The sequence below is a fragment of the Cyprinodon variegatus genome, unplaced genomic scaffold (genome assembly GCF_000732505.1).
Source record: "Cyprinodon variegatus isolate N-32 unplaced genomic scaffold, C_variegatus-1.0 Scaffold361, whole genome shotgun sequence".
NCBI classification, from domain to species: domain Eukaryota; kingdom Metazoa; phylum Chordata; class Actinopteri; order Cyprinodontiformes; family Cyprinodontidae; genus Cyprinodon; species Cyprinodon variegatus.
This window is the reverse complement of record NW_015150814.1, coordinates 437,935-453,575: the sequence shown is the minus strand read 5'-3', so window position 1 is coordinate 453,575 and position 15,641 is coordinate 437,935. Positions and strand designations below refer to the sequence as shown.

Sequence of the window (15,641 nt, the reverse complement as noted above, 5' to 3'; positions counted from 1 at the left end):
ATATATATATATATATATATATATATATATATATATATATATATATATATATATATATATATACTAGATAGGTTCTACTCACACTTCAGTGAAAAAATAAATTGTGTGAGTAACGACCGTAACATTTTTCCAGTCTATTTCTATCCTAAACACAGCAGCAGGTTTACAGCTTATATCCTTCTAAATTAGCTTTTGTACATTGGTTAGTTTTCATATTTATCCCATCTCCATGGCTCTGGTTTTCCTCATCTGAGATGTCATCCATGCCAGTAAAAGCCAAAAGCAAAAAGGAACCAAACCCTCTTTTTCCATCAGCATGTAAACATTAAAGGAAAATAGAGAGAATCATCAGGCTACAGATAGTATGACTTCAGGGACCCCAGGAAGAATAGCTGTCAAATTACTGACAGCTAATGGGGATCCAAATAAATAAACAATAAACAATGGTAAAAACCTTTAGTTCCAAGTCTCTATAATGGAGGTGGTAGGAACTAGTTACAGTTACTTTTAACTTAAGAAATCTGTTTTTGGGAGTAGTTTTATTGCATTCTACTTTTTATTTAAAAAAAAATAATAATAAGTACCTGAGTAACATTTTTTTGGCTACTGTACCCATCATGAGTAACTTGTCTTAGAACAGGCATGTTTTTAATCAAAAAAGCATCAGACATCAACCTAGACTTTATGTTTAGGTTAGATTCTTATTTTCCATTTGCTGAATTGAATTTGTCATATTGAAGTGAAATAGAGTAACCGTTATACATTTTGTAAAGAAATTAAAATTTCAGTGGCATAATTTAGTGAGAAACAGGTACACCCTGTATAAACCTATTTATTTATTGTAGTTATGCTCCAGTGAAATAAAAACATAATGAAATAAAAACCATCAATGCTAACTAACCTAATAAAAAGGTATCTTTATTGACATCGTTGGAAACATTTGAATTCAAGCAATAAGGATTTATTTATAGAACATTTTCATAGCAAATCAGCATAAATTACACAGAGCTATAAATTAAAACTGAGTTAATGATGCAGGGCAGGAAGTGGAAACAAAAACCACCTCAGGCTGAAGATACAACAAAATGTGTTTAAACTGAATGACGATAAAAGCTAAGCATTTAGGAGACTCTTCCCTACATGGTCAGGAATCAAACGGACTAAACTATTGGATTAAAGGTGTGACCAATGGTTTCTGAGCTGGGAGCTATAAATCACCCCCACTAACAACCTACTGAGGAGGCGACTACCTGGACAGAAACTGGGCAGCCTCGTCTTCAGACTATCATGAGAAATAAAAACAAAAGATGCTAATCGCCAGAGGAAGACCAAAGAAATGCTTCAGCAACAAAGCCAGAAAGAGCCGGGATGCATCCCTGATGTTGGACTGAGATCCTCCTGCACCTCGCTGCTGTTGCTTGGACTGAGACGGTCCAGTCTGGATCTGGAAATGGCTGAAAGTCCGGTTTTTTGTGTTCGGCTGTGAAGGGATGCCTGGTGGCGTGGCGATAAGAAGGATGGAGCATGTGGAGCATGTGACCTCTCCCCTCACAGCACCATCCCTCCACCCATGATCTCCATCCTCTGTTTAAAAGAAACACACACGTTAGGAGGTGAAAATGACCCAAATAGTCAGTCTAAGAACAGGGGCAAAGCAAACCATGGGCCAGTAGGGTGGAAGGGTAAAGGGGACAGAATAAAATATTAAAAACAAATAAATATGCAGCATTTATTTATTTAATAGACAATTAAACTGTTAGATGTGTTATTTAATTATGACATGCTAAAATAAATCATTTAATTCAGACATAAAATAATTAAACAATATAAATTGAGTCATTATTCAAATAAATTAATTTGCGTTATTCCACACCTTTTCCAAATAATAAAAACCAAAACATCTAGTTTACTTTTATTATAATAAAGAAACATGATCACATCTACAGAATTATAATGCAACTCACTTGTCAAACCACCACAAAAATAATGCAGATTAGTTTTTCAGTGTTTTCAGATGTTTGGACCTTTTAATTAATAAATCAGTTAATAACAAACACCTTATATATACCCATGTAAACACGCTGTGCAATAACCCAGTATAATGAGACGCACTGTCTATACTGTATCTATCCGTCCTTTGGTGCATTCTTCTTCTTTGACTATTTGAGCTGATGTAATGAGTGCATTTCTCCGCTGTGAGATCAATAAAGTCAATCAATCGATAATCCATAAATGATCCTCTAGTTCAGCGGAAACCAACTGTTTTAAGGCTGAGGGCTGCTTCATGGCCGCCAATACTGAAGTATGAGCTGGAAAAGTTAATCTAATCTTTACGCAGAATAAACTCATTTTTATTACATCTTTCCAATTTTGTTTTGGATGTTGTCATTTTAAAATCTCTATAAACGCTCTACGTGATCAATATGATGTTCTGAAAAGGATTAAAAATAGAACAGAAATGGATTAAACTGAAATTTCCACTGGTGAGTTGATCTGTTTTCAGAAGATGCTGAAGGCCCCCTATGTGGTCCTAGGGGGCCCCTTGGTGCCTGTGGGCCCTGCGTTTGTGGCCCCTGCTCTATTTCTATTTAAAATCCCAATAAAAGGAAAGTTTCTGAATCCTTTGACACTTTAGATCATAAAAAGTAACTGCAGTTACTGTTGCTGGTAGTGAGTTACCTTCCCTGAGCAGTAACCAAGTTACTGACTCAGTTACTGTCTTGGAGAACTACTAACATTACTAGTTACTTTTTAAGTAACTAGTCCAACACTGTTCATTTCATAACAAATTAACATTCATTTACTCAGTCCCTAACCCTACAAAGTACGGCGGCTATGAGTGTGCTGCTCACGTGAGGCTGGCACGGTTAAAACAGGTCCTGATGCCTCATAACTGGAGAGGAAATAACCAGGAAACGTACGTTTGAAACAAACGGGACTGAGATTGGACCAGCATACCAGATTAGGACAAACCTGTTCTGTTCTGTGAAGCAAACAAGTTAAAACCCGGAAACAAAGAATTAAAAGCTGCTGATGATTGAGAGAAAGTACAGTGACAGCAGAGCTACGACATCTTTCAGTCATCTGCAGTTTCAACCAAACCAGTTCCTAAAGAAACCAGTAAAACCAGATGTTTTCACAGGCATCTGCTGACAGAATGAATGCAGAACATTCACTTTCATCTTTGACCCTCATTGCTCTTGTTGACTGGGTGCCAAATAGGAAGAAGATGCAGCTTCATTTTCAGACTAGGAATGCAGGGTCACCGACACGACAAAATGTTCTTTACTAATGCTGAATCTGCCCCTGATAGAAGCCATACCCATCATCATCATCATCATCATCATCATCATCATCATCATCATCATCATCATCATCATCATCATCATCATCATCACAGCTGTCTGTTTACTTATGCTGGTTAGGTCCTCAATGCTATATGTGGAGTTTAAAATTTGAATGGATGGCGTTTAAATCTTTTTAAAATCTTGCACACAAACATGTGTAGAATTTAAGATAATTTAGTTTAAAATGAGACCGATGGTCCAAACAGACGACTTTAACCCGCTAACAAAACAAACTAGAGTAGAAACAATTAATCGGATGAACCGATTATTGAAATAATCATCGATTAAGTTAGTAAATGATGAAACATTAACTGAGATGTAGAGACGATAAAACTTTAGCTGATAGAGCAACCTACTAAGAGCAGTAATTATACCAAAATTGTAAAATAATATATGAACATTTGGATTTGAGATAAAACAAATCCTTTTCATTCGTCAATATTCTCCATCCAGAACTCCTCAATTGGAAAAGTTTTGGTTTCATCTGGTTTAATTTGAGTATCTGATTAATACTATCAAGGTTCTCCATATTTATTTTTGATTCCGTTCATGGTGTAGAATCCTGCTTCACAGCAGCAGGTTGAGCCAAACATCCTCTAAATGTGCAGGGTCATCTTTGAGCACCATTTCTCTTTTCTGTCAGCAGTTCACAGCAGTTCTTCCAGCAGTCCACACTTTCTCTGCTCTCTTTTTCTCATCATCTTCTCCTTCTTTCCCATCGCCCAGCTTGCCACAGGTTTACCTGCTGTGTCTAAAAGAAGCAGCAGCAGCAACCCAGACTGACAGCAGCTCATTGGATAATTTGTATCACGTGCAGCCTGGTGCCGGACGCTCTGAAGAGCTTTACTGTATTAATAGGAGAAGCGGCGCAAGTAAAGTTAAACACTGTCGTCAGACAACATGCGGTAATTTATAAATGTTTTAAATCAGGTTGGGTCCAGACCTCTGCTCTACCAGCTAAATGCATTCCATAAAAGTTAAAAACAATCCACTGTACTTTCTTTCCCAGTTTGAAAATGTTTTGCTTTTTCAATTCAAATGTCAAATAGCGTTGAGTTTGAGGTTTTATAGAGTGGACCAAAAACAAAGCCTTGTTTTGGCTTAGAAAACATGCAAACTGATCCTGACGAATGGGTCCACCCTTTAGGAATGGGGGTCGTTTGGTTTCTTTGTTAGCTAATGGCGGTGTGAATAAGTGGTGTGAATGCTTTCTGTATAGATGAACTATTTAATAATTTGAAGAGAAAGAACCCATCAGATCATCTGACCTGCTGATCAAAGATGCTTTGATTAAAAATGTAGCAGATTTATGTGGTTTGTCGCTAGATGTTTTCCTTCTGTCGAAATGTTTGTCTCGTGTTAAATATGCTTTTGTTGTGCTGAGGACTTTTTGTTTGATATCTCAAACTGTATCCTGTCAAGGATAAAATGTGAAATATGTTTTTTCCCCTCTCCCTCCCCAATGTGGCTCCTATCTTTCCATAGAGTTAAAGGCAGCCTCACGGTGGGGCCCTTGGCCGCCATAAGAACACGCCAAAGGCAGCGTTCTGCGGGACGCATGGCCTCAGTAAATCATCATGTATGTGATGAACGGTTTGTACTAATACTGAAATTGTGGTTGACAATAAAGAAATTGATTAATAAATGACCATTGTTCGGTTCTATCGGGATGCCTTCCATGCCACATCTAAATAACAAAATGACTATTTTCAATATTAGATGATTTCCTTATTAAGATATTTAAGTGTGAGCCGTTGCTGCTGTGTGTTTATGACATTACCTGCGGCGGCTCTATGAAAGCCAGCCAATCAGACGAGTGTGTTGGAAGCAGCCCCATGGACTGGCACTTATATATGGCCAACGCTGCTCCCAGGAGGTTCCCGATCAGGTAGACCAGGCCCTGTAGCCACTGCTGACTGGAGCTCTCCAACAGCTTGAAGGCTGGGAGACGAGAACGAGACGAGGTTTGATGGCACAAAGCGTCTGATGATGTCAGCGGGTCAGAGTGAAACAGGAAGAGCATTAATACTTACTGGCAGACATGGACATGAGAGCCTGAATGGGCCTCCAGGCCATCATGCAGACCATCATGATGGGGAAGATGGAGATGGTGTTTCCAGACATGTACATGATGAACAGGTTCATGGGGATCTGCTTTAGGGGCCCGAGGGCCACATCCCAGCAGCGCTGCGACACAAGAAGAAGAAAGAACATAAAGACCGGCTGCTTACATCAACATATCAGTTAGAGATGCACTAAGAGGTTAGCTGCTGGCTGGACACAATCTGATCCTGGATCAGTTTCAAGGGTGAGACATTTAAAATGACAGCAGGAGTCAGAGGTAGCAGGTAGAGAGCAAGGATTTCAACAGATAACATGAAGGCTCAAAGCTAGCCATGCTTATGGCAATTGCATCCTATTTAGATAAAATAATGACTCCCTCTACCTCCATTAAGGTTGGAGAAAACTGTATTTCTCTGGCGTGCTTTGGTCGCGCAGTGGTTAGCATACACGACCCATGAATGGAGGCCTTAAGGCTGATTTATACTTTGAAACTAGCTCATCTGCGTAGGTGTCACACTGAATGCAGAGACTTCCTGTTTGGTACCTTATTTTGTTTGTTTAGTTTTGTTTGTAAGACCGCCATTGTGGAAAATGACCCGTGAAGATGGACCAGCTAGAAAAGAGGTGCGCAAGAACGCTGGGAACCTTTTTCCACCTGGATCCCCGCTCTTTTTGGCCCTCACGTCCCTCCGTTGTTGCACAAACTTGCCCCCACTTCCTCACCACCTCGGCCGTATCTAGACCCACAGCTAGTTCCCGATCGTCCCGCTTGCGTTGTGGCGTGGAATAACATAGCACAGACCACGCTTCAATATTGGGCATAAATCAAAAATGTCCGCGTCCAGCTCACTGAGACACACTGCTGCAGGAGGATAACCAACCCTTTAGTCCTTGGCGCAGTAGACCCAGATTAGAATCCGACCTGTTGTCCTTTGCCGCATGTCTCTCCCCCTCCCTCTTAAACCCCTTTCCTGTCAGCCTACTGTCCAAAAAACAGCCACTAGTGCCGCAAAAAACCAAAAAACAACTGTTTTTTTGGTTTTTCACAAGTTTTTTACAAGGTGTACAATTTGTCATAGTTGTCAAACTTAATAAACACCTAGTTCTAAAAGAAAATATCCTCTTTGTTTGAACAAGCTAATGAGAGCAATTCCAATGGAATAAGATGATTTATGCTTAAAATAAGAAAAAAAACATATCTTATTTTAAGTGCATATCAAAGCATTTTATCTTCAGAATACGGTTACCTGCTCAAGGTTTTTTTTTTACTTCTAAGTTTTGTCAATTCAACCTTTTTGGGAAGATTAATTTGCACAAACTGTTTGAAAGGTTTAAATTCCATCCTCACCCCTGATGTCTTTTATCCAAAGCAACTTTAATCAAAAACCAAAAAAAAAAGATTTAAAAATCTTCCCTCACCTTCTCCACCAGGTTCTTGTCGGTCTCCTGGATGCTGGTGTCAGGAACGGGTTTCTCTGAGTAGCCGATGGGGTAAACGACATCTCCCTGACCGCCTTGTCGGTCACCGCGACTCCTGCAGACAGCGGCAGCAGTTTAGCTACTGATCAAACCATTTCTGGAACATTCAGATTAGCATCATTGAACAGAAAGCAATTCTTTGGAAGAAAAGATGGAAGGAAGTTACAGGCTTCTACCGATATATATTCGGCACCAGTTCAGACACTGAAAACCACCTTAGCCACAGATATACAGCTAGATTATTTAAAGGTCCAAACCACTACTTCAGGGTTGGTAAATGCTGCTATAGGACCTCCCAGAGCAACAATCAGGTTTAATAAACTGCTTCACAACATTGGACACTTCAGCTACCATTAGATTAAAACCTGAGGACCAGGCTGATCTACTGACAGCCTCTGCATTAAATGGATCTAAGCATCCATCTATATTAGATGATATTAGGAGGCGGCTGGTCATGCAGCACATACTGGCTTTATGCTGCCATGCTCTGCTATCCACCTCACTGTCCACTCAGTAAGTTATTCAGAAAGATGACCAAAACACTGCTGATTATATAATCGGTTGAAAGCACCAGAATAAACATAAAAAACATGAGAAATGAAGAAATATAAAATGATTTAATGCAACTAACTGATTACGCACAACACAGTTGTTCTGGGGCCCCTTTCCATCTCTTTTCCAGCCAGTTATAAATTAACATCACAAATATGTTTAAATGTGTTCAATATCTATATGTAAATGTTTTTAACAGCATTTTTCAGTTTTGCATAGAAGACTGAAAGAAATATGTTAAAAACTATGAAGATAATATGTTGTTATCTTTGAAATAACTATTAGAAAACCGGCACATCACTGCCACCAAGAGGACCGGAGTATCATGCAGAATAGTTTTAGCTAAAGAGGTGTGGAGCCGCTCTCTGACAGGTATTCCCATCTTAGGGAGGAGGTGTGGTTTACCCCGTTGCTATGGGCAACACTGTCTTCTGAGAGATGTAATTGGTTGATTCACAAAACAAAAAAATAAAAGAAATTAAAAAAAAAACTACACATATGTGCTTAAAGTTATCAATGGAAAGGAATTAGGGTCGGGGAAGATTTTTATGATATTGATAATCAAATATTCTATTTCTAAATATTTATGATTTTAGGAAGGTTTTCTGTAAGCCGCTGACTTCCAGTACCAGAGTCCTGTCATCTGCAGGAATACTCAGATGACTCTGCAATCATTTGATTCATCAAAAAGCTTTGTGATATGGTGTGGAAAAAAATAATCTGATCCTGAATGTCAACAAAACAAGGGAGAGGATTGTAGATTTGAGAAGAAACAGGAACACGTTGAAACCTATTAGCATCATGGGAGAAGAAGTGGAGGTAGTTGAGGAGCATAAATACCTTGGTGTTCATCTGGAAAACAGACTAGAGATGCAACTGTGAAGCCGTCTACAAGAAGGGACAGAGCAGATTTTACTTCCTGAGGAAGCTTAAGTCCTTCAGTGACTGCAGCAAGATGCTACATATCTGCTAGAAATCTGCTGTGGAGAGTTTGATCTCTTCTTCCATCCCCTGCTGCGGTAACAGTGTTAGAGCTAATGGCTTAATAAGCTAATAAAGTGTTTATTCAGGAATGAGTAACTATAATTTAATGCTTTTTAATTCTCTTAGAAATAATTTTAATGCCATCGAAGAGTACGCATGACTCTCATGTATATAAATAACACAGCAAAATGCTTTGTCATCTTTACGGTTGACAGGCCGCAGTCATTTACCGTCCATCGCTTTCCAGCTACTTTTTGTTGAAATTTGCATTTTCCCCCATTCTGTAGCTTTTTTTCCGCCTGGAGCCTCTTTTCCGAACATACGGTTTTACGATCAACCAGAAGCAGTTCTGCGCAAATATATTGTGATATAATATATATGACGTATAAAAAAAATGGCATTTTAAGGCATTTATGCCACGATAATCACATTTAATGAATTTTAATGCCAATTAGGCCTTAATTTAAAGAATAATAATTTAATGACTTTTAATAACCTGTGGAAACCATGTAATAAAGATGTCCGGCTTTGTTCTTAGAACTCCTCTAGAACCTCTGGAAATTATTTCACAAAGAAGAATTCTTTGTGAAGTTAATAACTTTAATAAACAACAGTGAGTATCCTCTGCAGAAGGTTTTTACCCAGAGTGTCCTCACTAAGAGGCTATACCTACTGCAACTCCATAAAAAAAGCACACAAAAAAAACCTATTAGCTCCTGCAGGCCAGATTGAATTAAAATCTGGAGTTTACTGTGTTTAGTGTTATGTTTCCATTGTTTATTCAACATAATTCTTTTACACAGCTTGATTTTTGTTATCCTTTACATTCATCTGATTTAAGAGAGGGTGATTTGAATTAAAGCTGGTTTTTCAAAGTAATGCAAGTCATCTGTTTCTTTTTATTACGACAGAAATTATCGGATTTGGTAGAAAAAAAATTGAAATCAGAGATAAGATTTTGTCGCCCAGCCCTAAAAGAAATTAACTTATTTTAAAATTTATACATGGACTAAAAAATGTGTCTCCTGATGAAAAAATAGGACTAGTTTGTTTTACACAGCATGAAAATGTTTGAACACCTTATTAACAAACTAATCTTCATTTCCATGTGCTTACTGTCACATTTACTCGCCATGCTGCTCTTTTTCATACCTCTATTATTTGGTTTTAATGTGGACTCCCACCTCTCGGCACGTTGCCTGATTGTTTAAGGTATTTAGCAAAAATTATCAATCCAACCTGGAGAAAAAGAGATGGAAAAGAAAAAAGGCAGTGAAGAGAGGAGCAGCAGCTCTTTCTCCTCAGCTCTGGGGCGAGAACAGCGGAGTAATGAAAGGGAAATGCATTAAGATGATGGTGCAAAGAGGCAGACTTTGAAGCATTGAATGAAAGCTGATCAATGCAGATTTTTTTTCACCCTTTTCTTGCTGTTATCCACCAGCCTGCAGAGTAACAAACACATTTTGAGCATCATCTAGGGTCGTCTGCTTCTTTCTGCTTCTGCAGAACATTCAGCTAAGAAAATGTATCTATATGTAAAAGGTCCTAAAAATCAACTGGTTTTACCCAAAAAGGACGACGTTTTTTTTTTCTCCAACAAAGAAAAGAGCCCTCTCTGACCATTATTTCTCTACTAAAATATCTTCTTTCTGAACTATGGCAAAACAGTTTATAAATAGCGAAATTAAAGCTATAGTGGAGGATTTTCTCAAATGCACATGTAACCGCTCCTGAGAGGGAACGCCTATTAAACATGTGCAAGTGCATGCAGGAGCCAATTTCTCCTCGTGCACGCTCTGTTTAAAAGAGGCTATTTGCATCACTCATACAAGCTTACTTTCCAAAAGAAGATCTGCAATTTTTCCACTATGTCAGACTCACCTCCAGTAAGCATGTAGGACAGCCTCACGTAAACCTATCATCAGAATGATTGACAATTAGGAAGACCACTTATTATGATGATCCACCCAGAATAATAACATCCTCCACTATACGTCTAACTAAATATGTCAAACCTTTCAGCAAAAAATATTCCATTTTAGACTCTGGTAGCCTAAGCTGGTAGCCTAAGACGAGAAAGGATCATAATCCTGATGAATTGACCACACCGATGACATTTTGAGTTGTACTTTCTCTCTTTAAAACTGCTTTTATTCAGCTTATCAAAGCAAAAAATCCAAGCTGTTCTCTAGATGACGATGAAAGGACAGAGCAGCTCAACAGTCGGAGCATCCAGATCGCCTGGACGCCATTTTCATGCCCAAAACGCGTTTAGTGTGAAGACACCATAAGAAGAGCTGTCCAGAGAGATGGCAGCACAGCAGAGACAGATTTCCAGAAGCCCCTTGTAGGTCATGGATGCTGACATCATCATGTACAATATAGCAAACCTGACCCCCTTTTACACCTTTCTACTTTGTATGCTATAAGAAAAGAGTAATATGATAGTATTGCATCTTCTTTCTGCAACTTTTTCCAATTATTTTGAAATATTGACTGAGAGCATCTTACAGTGTGTAAATAATAATGACATTAATCGGTATCATTATAGTCTTTATAGTACTTGTATATTTTCCCAAATAGTTATTTATCCTTACATTACTAGAGGTTCATCTTAAACCAATTTGGACCCTGAAGCTATTCATGTTCTCCTGATGGAGATGACAGAGTGTAATGCGTCTATATATTAACAAGTTTATGCTTATCTATTTTTCTATATAGGTGGCGGATCGTCCCCTCTCTGTTCAGACTACTTCAGTCTCACTAAAAGTCAACATTCCTACCATTTTGTCACGTTAGGACACAAAATATTTCAATATGCCATGTCACTGAGGTAAAGTTAAGAGATATTTCCTAAATTTATGTCATTAACAGAGATACTTAAAGTCTTAGGAGTCTTTTTGAATACAGGCAACAAATAAAGTATTATTAATAGAACGTGAACCAAAAAGTCCAGGCTGCAGGTAATATTGTAATTGAATCAATCAGAAGCTGGAAGCTCTGCTCTGCTTCAGATTGGTGAGTCTACCTGGTGTTTCCAACACTGAGCTCCAGGGCCCACTTCATTCTCCGGGCTCCGCTGCCTCCCCTGGTGGACAGAGCTCCTCCTTGTCCCCCTGGCGACGCCATGGCAACAAACTTCACCACTGGTCCTCAGAGATAGAGAAAGAGTGTGTGCACCTGCACGAAACCTGAAAATATAGATAACATTTAGTCATTGTGACAGTTTTCAAAGATCTGATCCTTAAAAAGTAGCATCTCATAAAATATTAGCAGATGATGAGTTACTGCGTCTTTAAATCACTTCCATTTTGGCAGCTCACCATAAACTGGAGTAGATTTAGCTTCTATAGCACAAGATGAACAAACAAACAGTATAGCACAAGTGGGAAGACACATTTTTACACAAGTAAAATAAAGAGGTTTTGTGTGGATTTTAATAAGCCCCTCAATACAACGCAGTAGTGCAACCGAATAACATGAGAATTGATCAAATTCAGGAATAAAATCCACCTGTGTGTGAATATCAGTGTACACACTGGTTTGTTATTGAACAAGCAGCATCCTAGTGATAAAGGAACATTTCAGAGCACTGATCAAACCATTATTGAGTTATGAAAAGAACATCGCTGGATGGGAAAAGCTGCTTCAGATCTTCACCAAAAGAGTTACAATTGAAAAGCAAAGGTTTGCACTTCAGGATATTGAGTCAATAGGATTAAATATAAATGCTTAAAATAATCTAATTTTCATGCAACACTGTTATGCAATTCTGTTGTTGTGAAACAGTGAAGACTGTGGCTGGTTATGAAAAAGGTCCATGAGGTATTAATACTTTTAGAAACTGCAGAAAATTAACATTCCATTAAAGGACAATGACAACATTTATTAAATATATGTCTGGTCAAAATTGCACCTGAAGAAATATCAAGGTATAAACGGCAGGGGAAACTACGAATTTTACTTTACAATTAGATAAATAATAACCAGAACTTATAAAAAAATATTTTTTATCAAAAGGAAATCCAAAATCTACTTTGAAACTTTACGATTTTGTACAGAAGAAAAAAAAACATGGCGGATTTAGTGAACAGTAGCTTTCCCAGAGCTTTCTGCCATAAGATACACCGATGACAGGACAAAATACTACATTAACAGTAGCTATTCCAATAACAATCAGTAATATTTAAAGAGGTATTACAGAAATGTGTTGTTTTAAGTTTTTCTAACATACACAGCGGCAGCTCCGCAGAAGAAGCAGCGCGACGCAGCGCTGACAGGGGTGTAGCTACCGGCTAACGTCGAGCAGTAAAAGCTAAACGCAATGCTAAAAGTTAGCTTACCTTACAAAGACATCTAAACCAGCGCTGCTGTCGTTTAAAGTTGGTATTTTAGAAAGAAATTGGGCCGTTTAGAGAGCCGAGAACAGCTTGTTCTACCGACCAACACTCGCTGACTTCAACCCAGGCCCGCAATGATGGCGCAGTTACGCTTAGAAACGTGGGTGGACGTTGACGTCGCACAGCCAGTAGTCAGTACGTCAAAGATACCGCCATATTGGAAAGGTCACTTGCGCCACTTTCAAAGACAGAAATAGCACTTTTTTTGTTTTAAAACCTTTCATTTGAGACTTAAAAACAGGTTGTTACAATATTATTTTAATATACATCACTTTATTGATATAGGTTGGGCAACAGAAATAATTTTTAGGTCCTGCATATTCTATTTTTTGAATCATATTTGAATTCAAGTATACTTAAATATACAATTTGATTTAATTAAAGAGTCTTTTAATCTATTGTTTTCACTTTATCAAAATTTTTTCAACAAATGCCTTATATCGAGATGGTTTCATCTATTCAAAAATTTAGTAGCTTTATGTTTACTTGAAGTTTGAATTCCCACAGCATGGTGATGCCAACACCGTGTTTTAGTGTTGGAATGATGTGTTCAGGCTAATGTGCAGTGTTTGTTTTGTGCTTCACATGACGTTTCAAACATGCATAGTACTTTATTTCTTTCAAATAATGATTGTCTCCTCACCAATCTTCTTCAAAGGTCTGATTTGTGGATTCCAGCAAGGTTTCCACGTATCTCTTCACGGATTTATGCTCTCTTTTCCTAGCTTTACATTTTAATGCAAAAGTCACATTATTTGCAGGTCCACTTTTTGTCATACTGTTCCATGTATTAGCTGACACAACAAACAATGTTTTGTGAGAGATGCAGCCAAAACAGACCAGATCTAAAGCTTTTATTATTTTAAACAAGTCCCATATTTTATGTGGCAGCAATATTTAAACATTCCATAACAAATTAAGGTTAAACATGTATGTGCATCTAAGAATTCATTTAAAGACAATATATACAGACTTGGTGACAAGCAAATAAAGCAGTGCAAACTGTATCGGTAAGTATACAAAAGTCACGTATGAGAGGCACAGTGGTTCTGTACAGCATGTGCACATTTTAAGGCCCAATTTAAACACAGATTTAAGGCCCGAGTGGTTTAGGCTCAGCCTCTGCATATTTGTTCATTAGGCAAAAAAAAACAAAAAAACATTCTGTTCCCATAATATGAGATATGTCAATGCTGTTAATGGAAGATTAAGGCCGGTTTATCTGCTACATGATACCTTTTGAGTGCAGTAGTTTAAAAAAAAAATACAGTTAATATACAGTTTCAGTTATTTCTTTTCTTCACATGTTTTGTTTTTCTTCACATCACTTGTAGAGGCTGAGCTCTGGGCTGTGGTACAGGCACATGTAGGAGTCGCAGAGCAGTCGGCGCACCGACTCCTTCACAGAGGAGGCGTCCACCCTGCTTAGCTCCTCCTCCGACAGACCCAGGTAGCGGCCCACCTCAGGACACGCTTTCACTCGGGGGATGTTGAAGCCGTTCTCGCCACCTGGGGTGAGGAGCGAACAAACAAACGTGAGGCTTTTGTGTTTGACTTATATAAAAAAAAAAAAAACTTTTTCTAAAAGAGAAACATCGTACCGTCTCGGTCTGCCATGCTGTCGAAGAACAGCCAGTCGGAGGCCTGGGGTCCGTGCTTAACGAAGCTCACATAGTGGCTGGTTTCGATGCACGTCACTGCAAACAGAGACATTCGCTGGCGAGCGTAATGCAGAGGCCCCGACCACGACCCCTGAGGAACGTTGATCTTCTCTGGCTTGTGGGAAGCTCGATTCCTGTGACTGTGAACCTGGTAAAGCGATGTTAAAAAAAAAACAACTCAACATCCCTTCTTATTGTCAGGATTTTAACAAACTTTCCGGGAAACAAAGGGATACCTGTGTTTTACAGGTCTGGCAGTATTGCTTTAGACGTCCAGGAGTGATCTCCAGGTCTCCGTAACACTGCGAACATTCCCACTCAGCTACAGCCTGGCAGATACTGCACTGTCTCAGAGCTACACACAGTAGGAAACATATTCAACTTCAGGCAGAAATAACAATAATAAAGAAATGTGATCAGAGCAAACAGACCCTGATAAAAGGTACTATAGAAACATAAAAAAAGGATGTGGAGGATCTTACTGTCATCCAGCAAGTCAGTGATGTCCAGGCTGAGGGTGGGCAAGATGGCGTCAAACATTTTAAAGTCCTTCCCAAAGCGAGGCATCAGCAGGAGCAGACAGGAGGGAGCCTGGTGGGAAAATAAAGACACTTTTTTTTTCTAAACAGAGAACTGAACCCTGATGTTCATCATGAAAGCTGATTCCCTGAGAGAAGCCAGAGGAATGATAGATTAGGCCGGGTCTCTAGTGAAAACTAGTGGTGGGATGTTATCACATTTTTGAATCGACTTTCAATGGTGAAGTCCTCTCGAAATCTAAAATAATTATTGTTGATTGCAGGGTTCGTAATTAATTAATCAAATTATAATAAAAATAAACCAACTTTTCAATAAAAACTTTTAAAAACTTTCATCCCCAATAATTGAAGGATGAAAAACACAATGCATATGTTTCTTGTATGTAATCAATTAATTTGGTTATTCAACCATCAGGTCAGATCATTTAGCTTTATCTAGAAACCCCTGATATTCTATGCAGAGTTACATGGAGGGGAAGTGGGTAACAATGTTGGCTTGCAGCAAGAAGGTCCTGGGTTCGATTCCTGGGTTCTTTCTGCATGGAGTTTGCATGTTCTCCCTGTAAATGTGTGGGTTCTCTCTGGGTACCCTAGCTTCCTCCCACTGTCCAAAAA

At 38.7% G+C, this 15,641-nt stretch overlaps 2 protein-coding genes across 3 annotated transcripts in view; both read right to left on the bottom strand.

Moving 5' to 3' along the window:
- Positions 1-890: 890 nt before the first annotated feature.
- Positions 891-12,907, bottom strand: emc4 (ER membrane protein complex subunit 4). Its single transcript, XM_015386241.1, has 6 exons — positions 12,770-12,907; positions 11,455-11,617; positions 6,831-6,945; positions 5,381-5,534; positions 5,128-5,288; positions 891-1,584 (listed from the first exon to the last, which is right to left on the bottom strand). The coding sequence occupies exons 2-6, from the start codon at positions 11,553-11,555 to the stop codon at positions 1,549-1,551; spliced, it is 567 nt and encodes a 188-aa protein (XP_015241727.1). The 5' UTR covers positions 11,556-11,617; positions 12,770-12,907; the 3' UTR covers positions 891-1,548.
- A 757-nt stretch (positions 12,908-13,664) lies between these two features.
- Positions 13,665-15,641, bottom strand: part of LOC107091977 (ubiquitin carboxyl-terminal hydrolase CYLD-like) — a 23,165-nt gene continuing 21,188 nt past the window's right edge. For both annotated transcript variants that reach the window (XM_015386239.1, XM_015386238.1), the window contains 4 exons: positions 14,970-15,078; positions 14,724-14,842; positions 14,428-14,635; positions 13,665-14,335 (listed from right to left, as the gene is read on the bottom strand). In XM_015386239.1, coding sequence (XP_015241725.1) covers positions 14,151-14,335; positions 14,428-14,635; positions 14,724-14,842; positions 14,970-15,078 — 621 coding nt within the window. In that variant the 3' untranslated portion in view covers positions 13,665-14,150. The remainder of the gene's footprint in view (positions 14,336-14,427; positions 14,636-14,723; positions 14,843-14,969; positions 15,079-15,641) is intronic.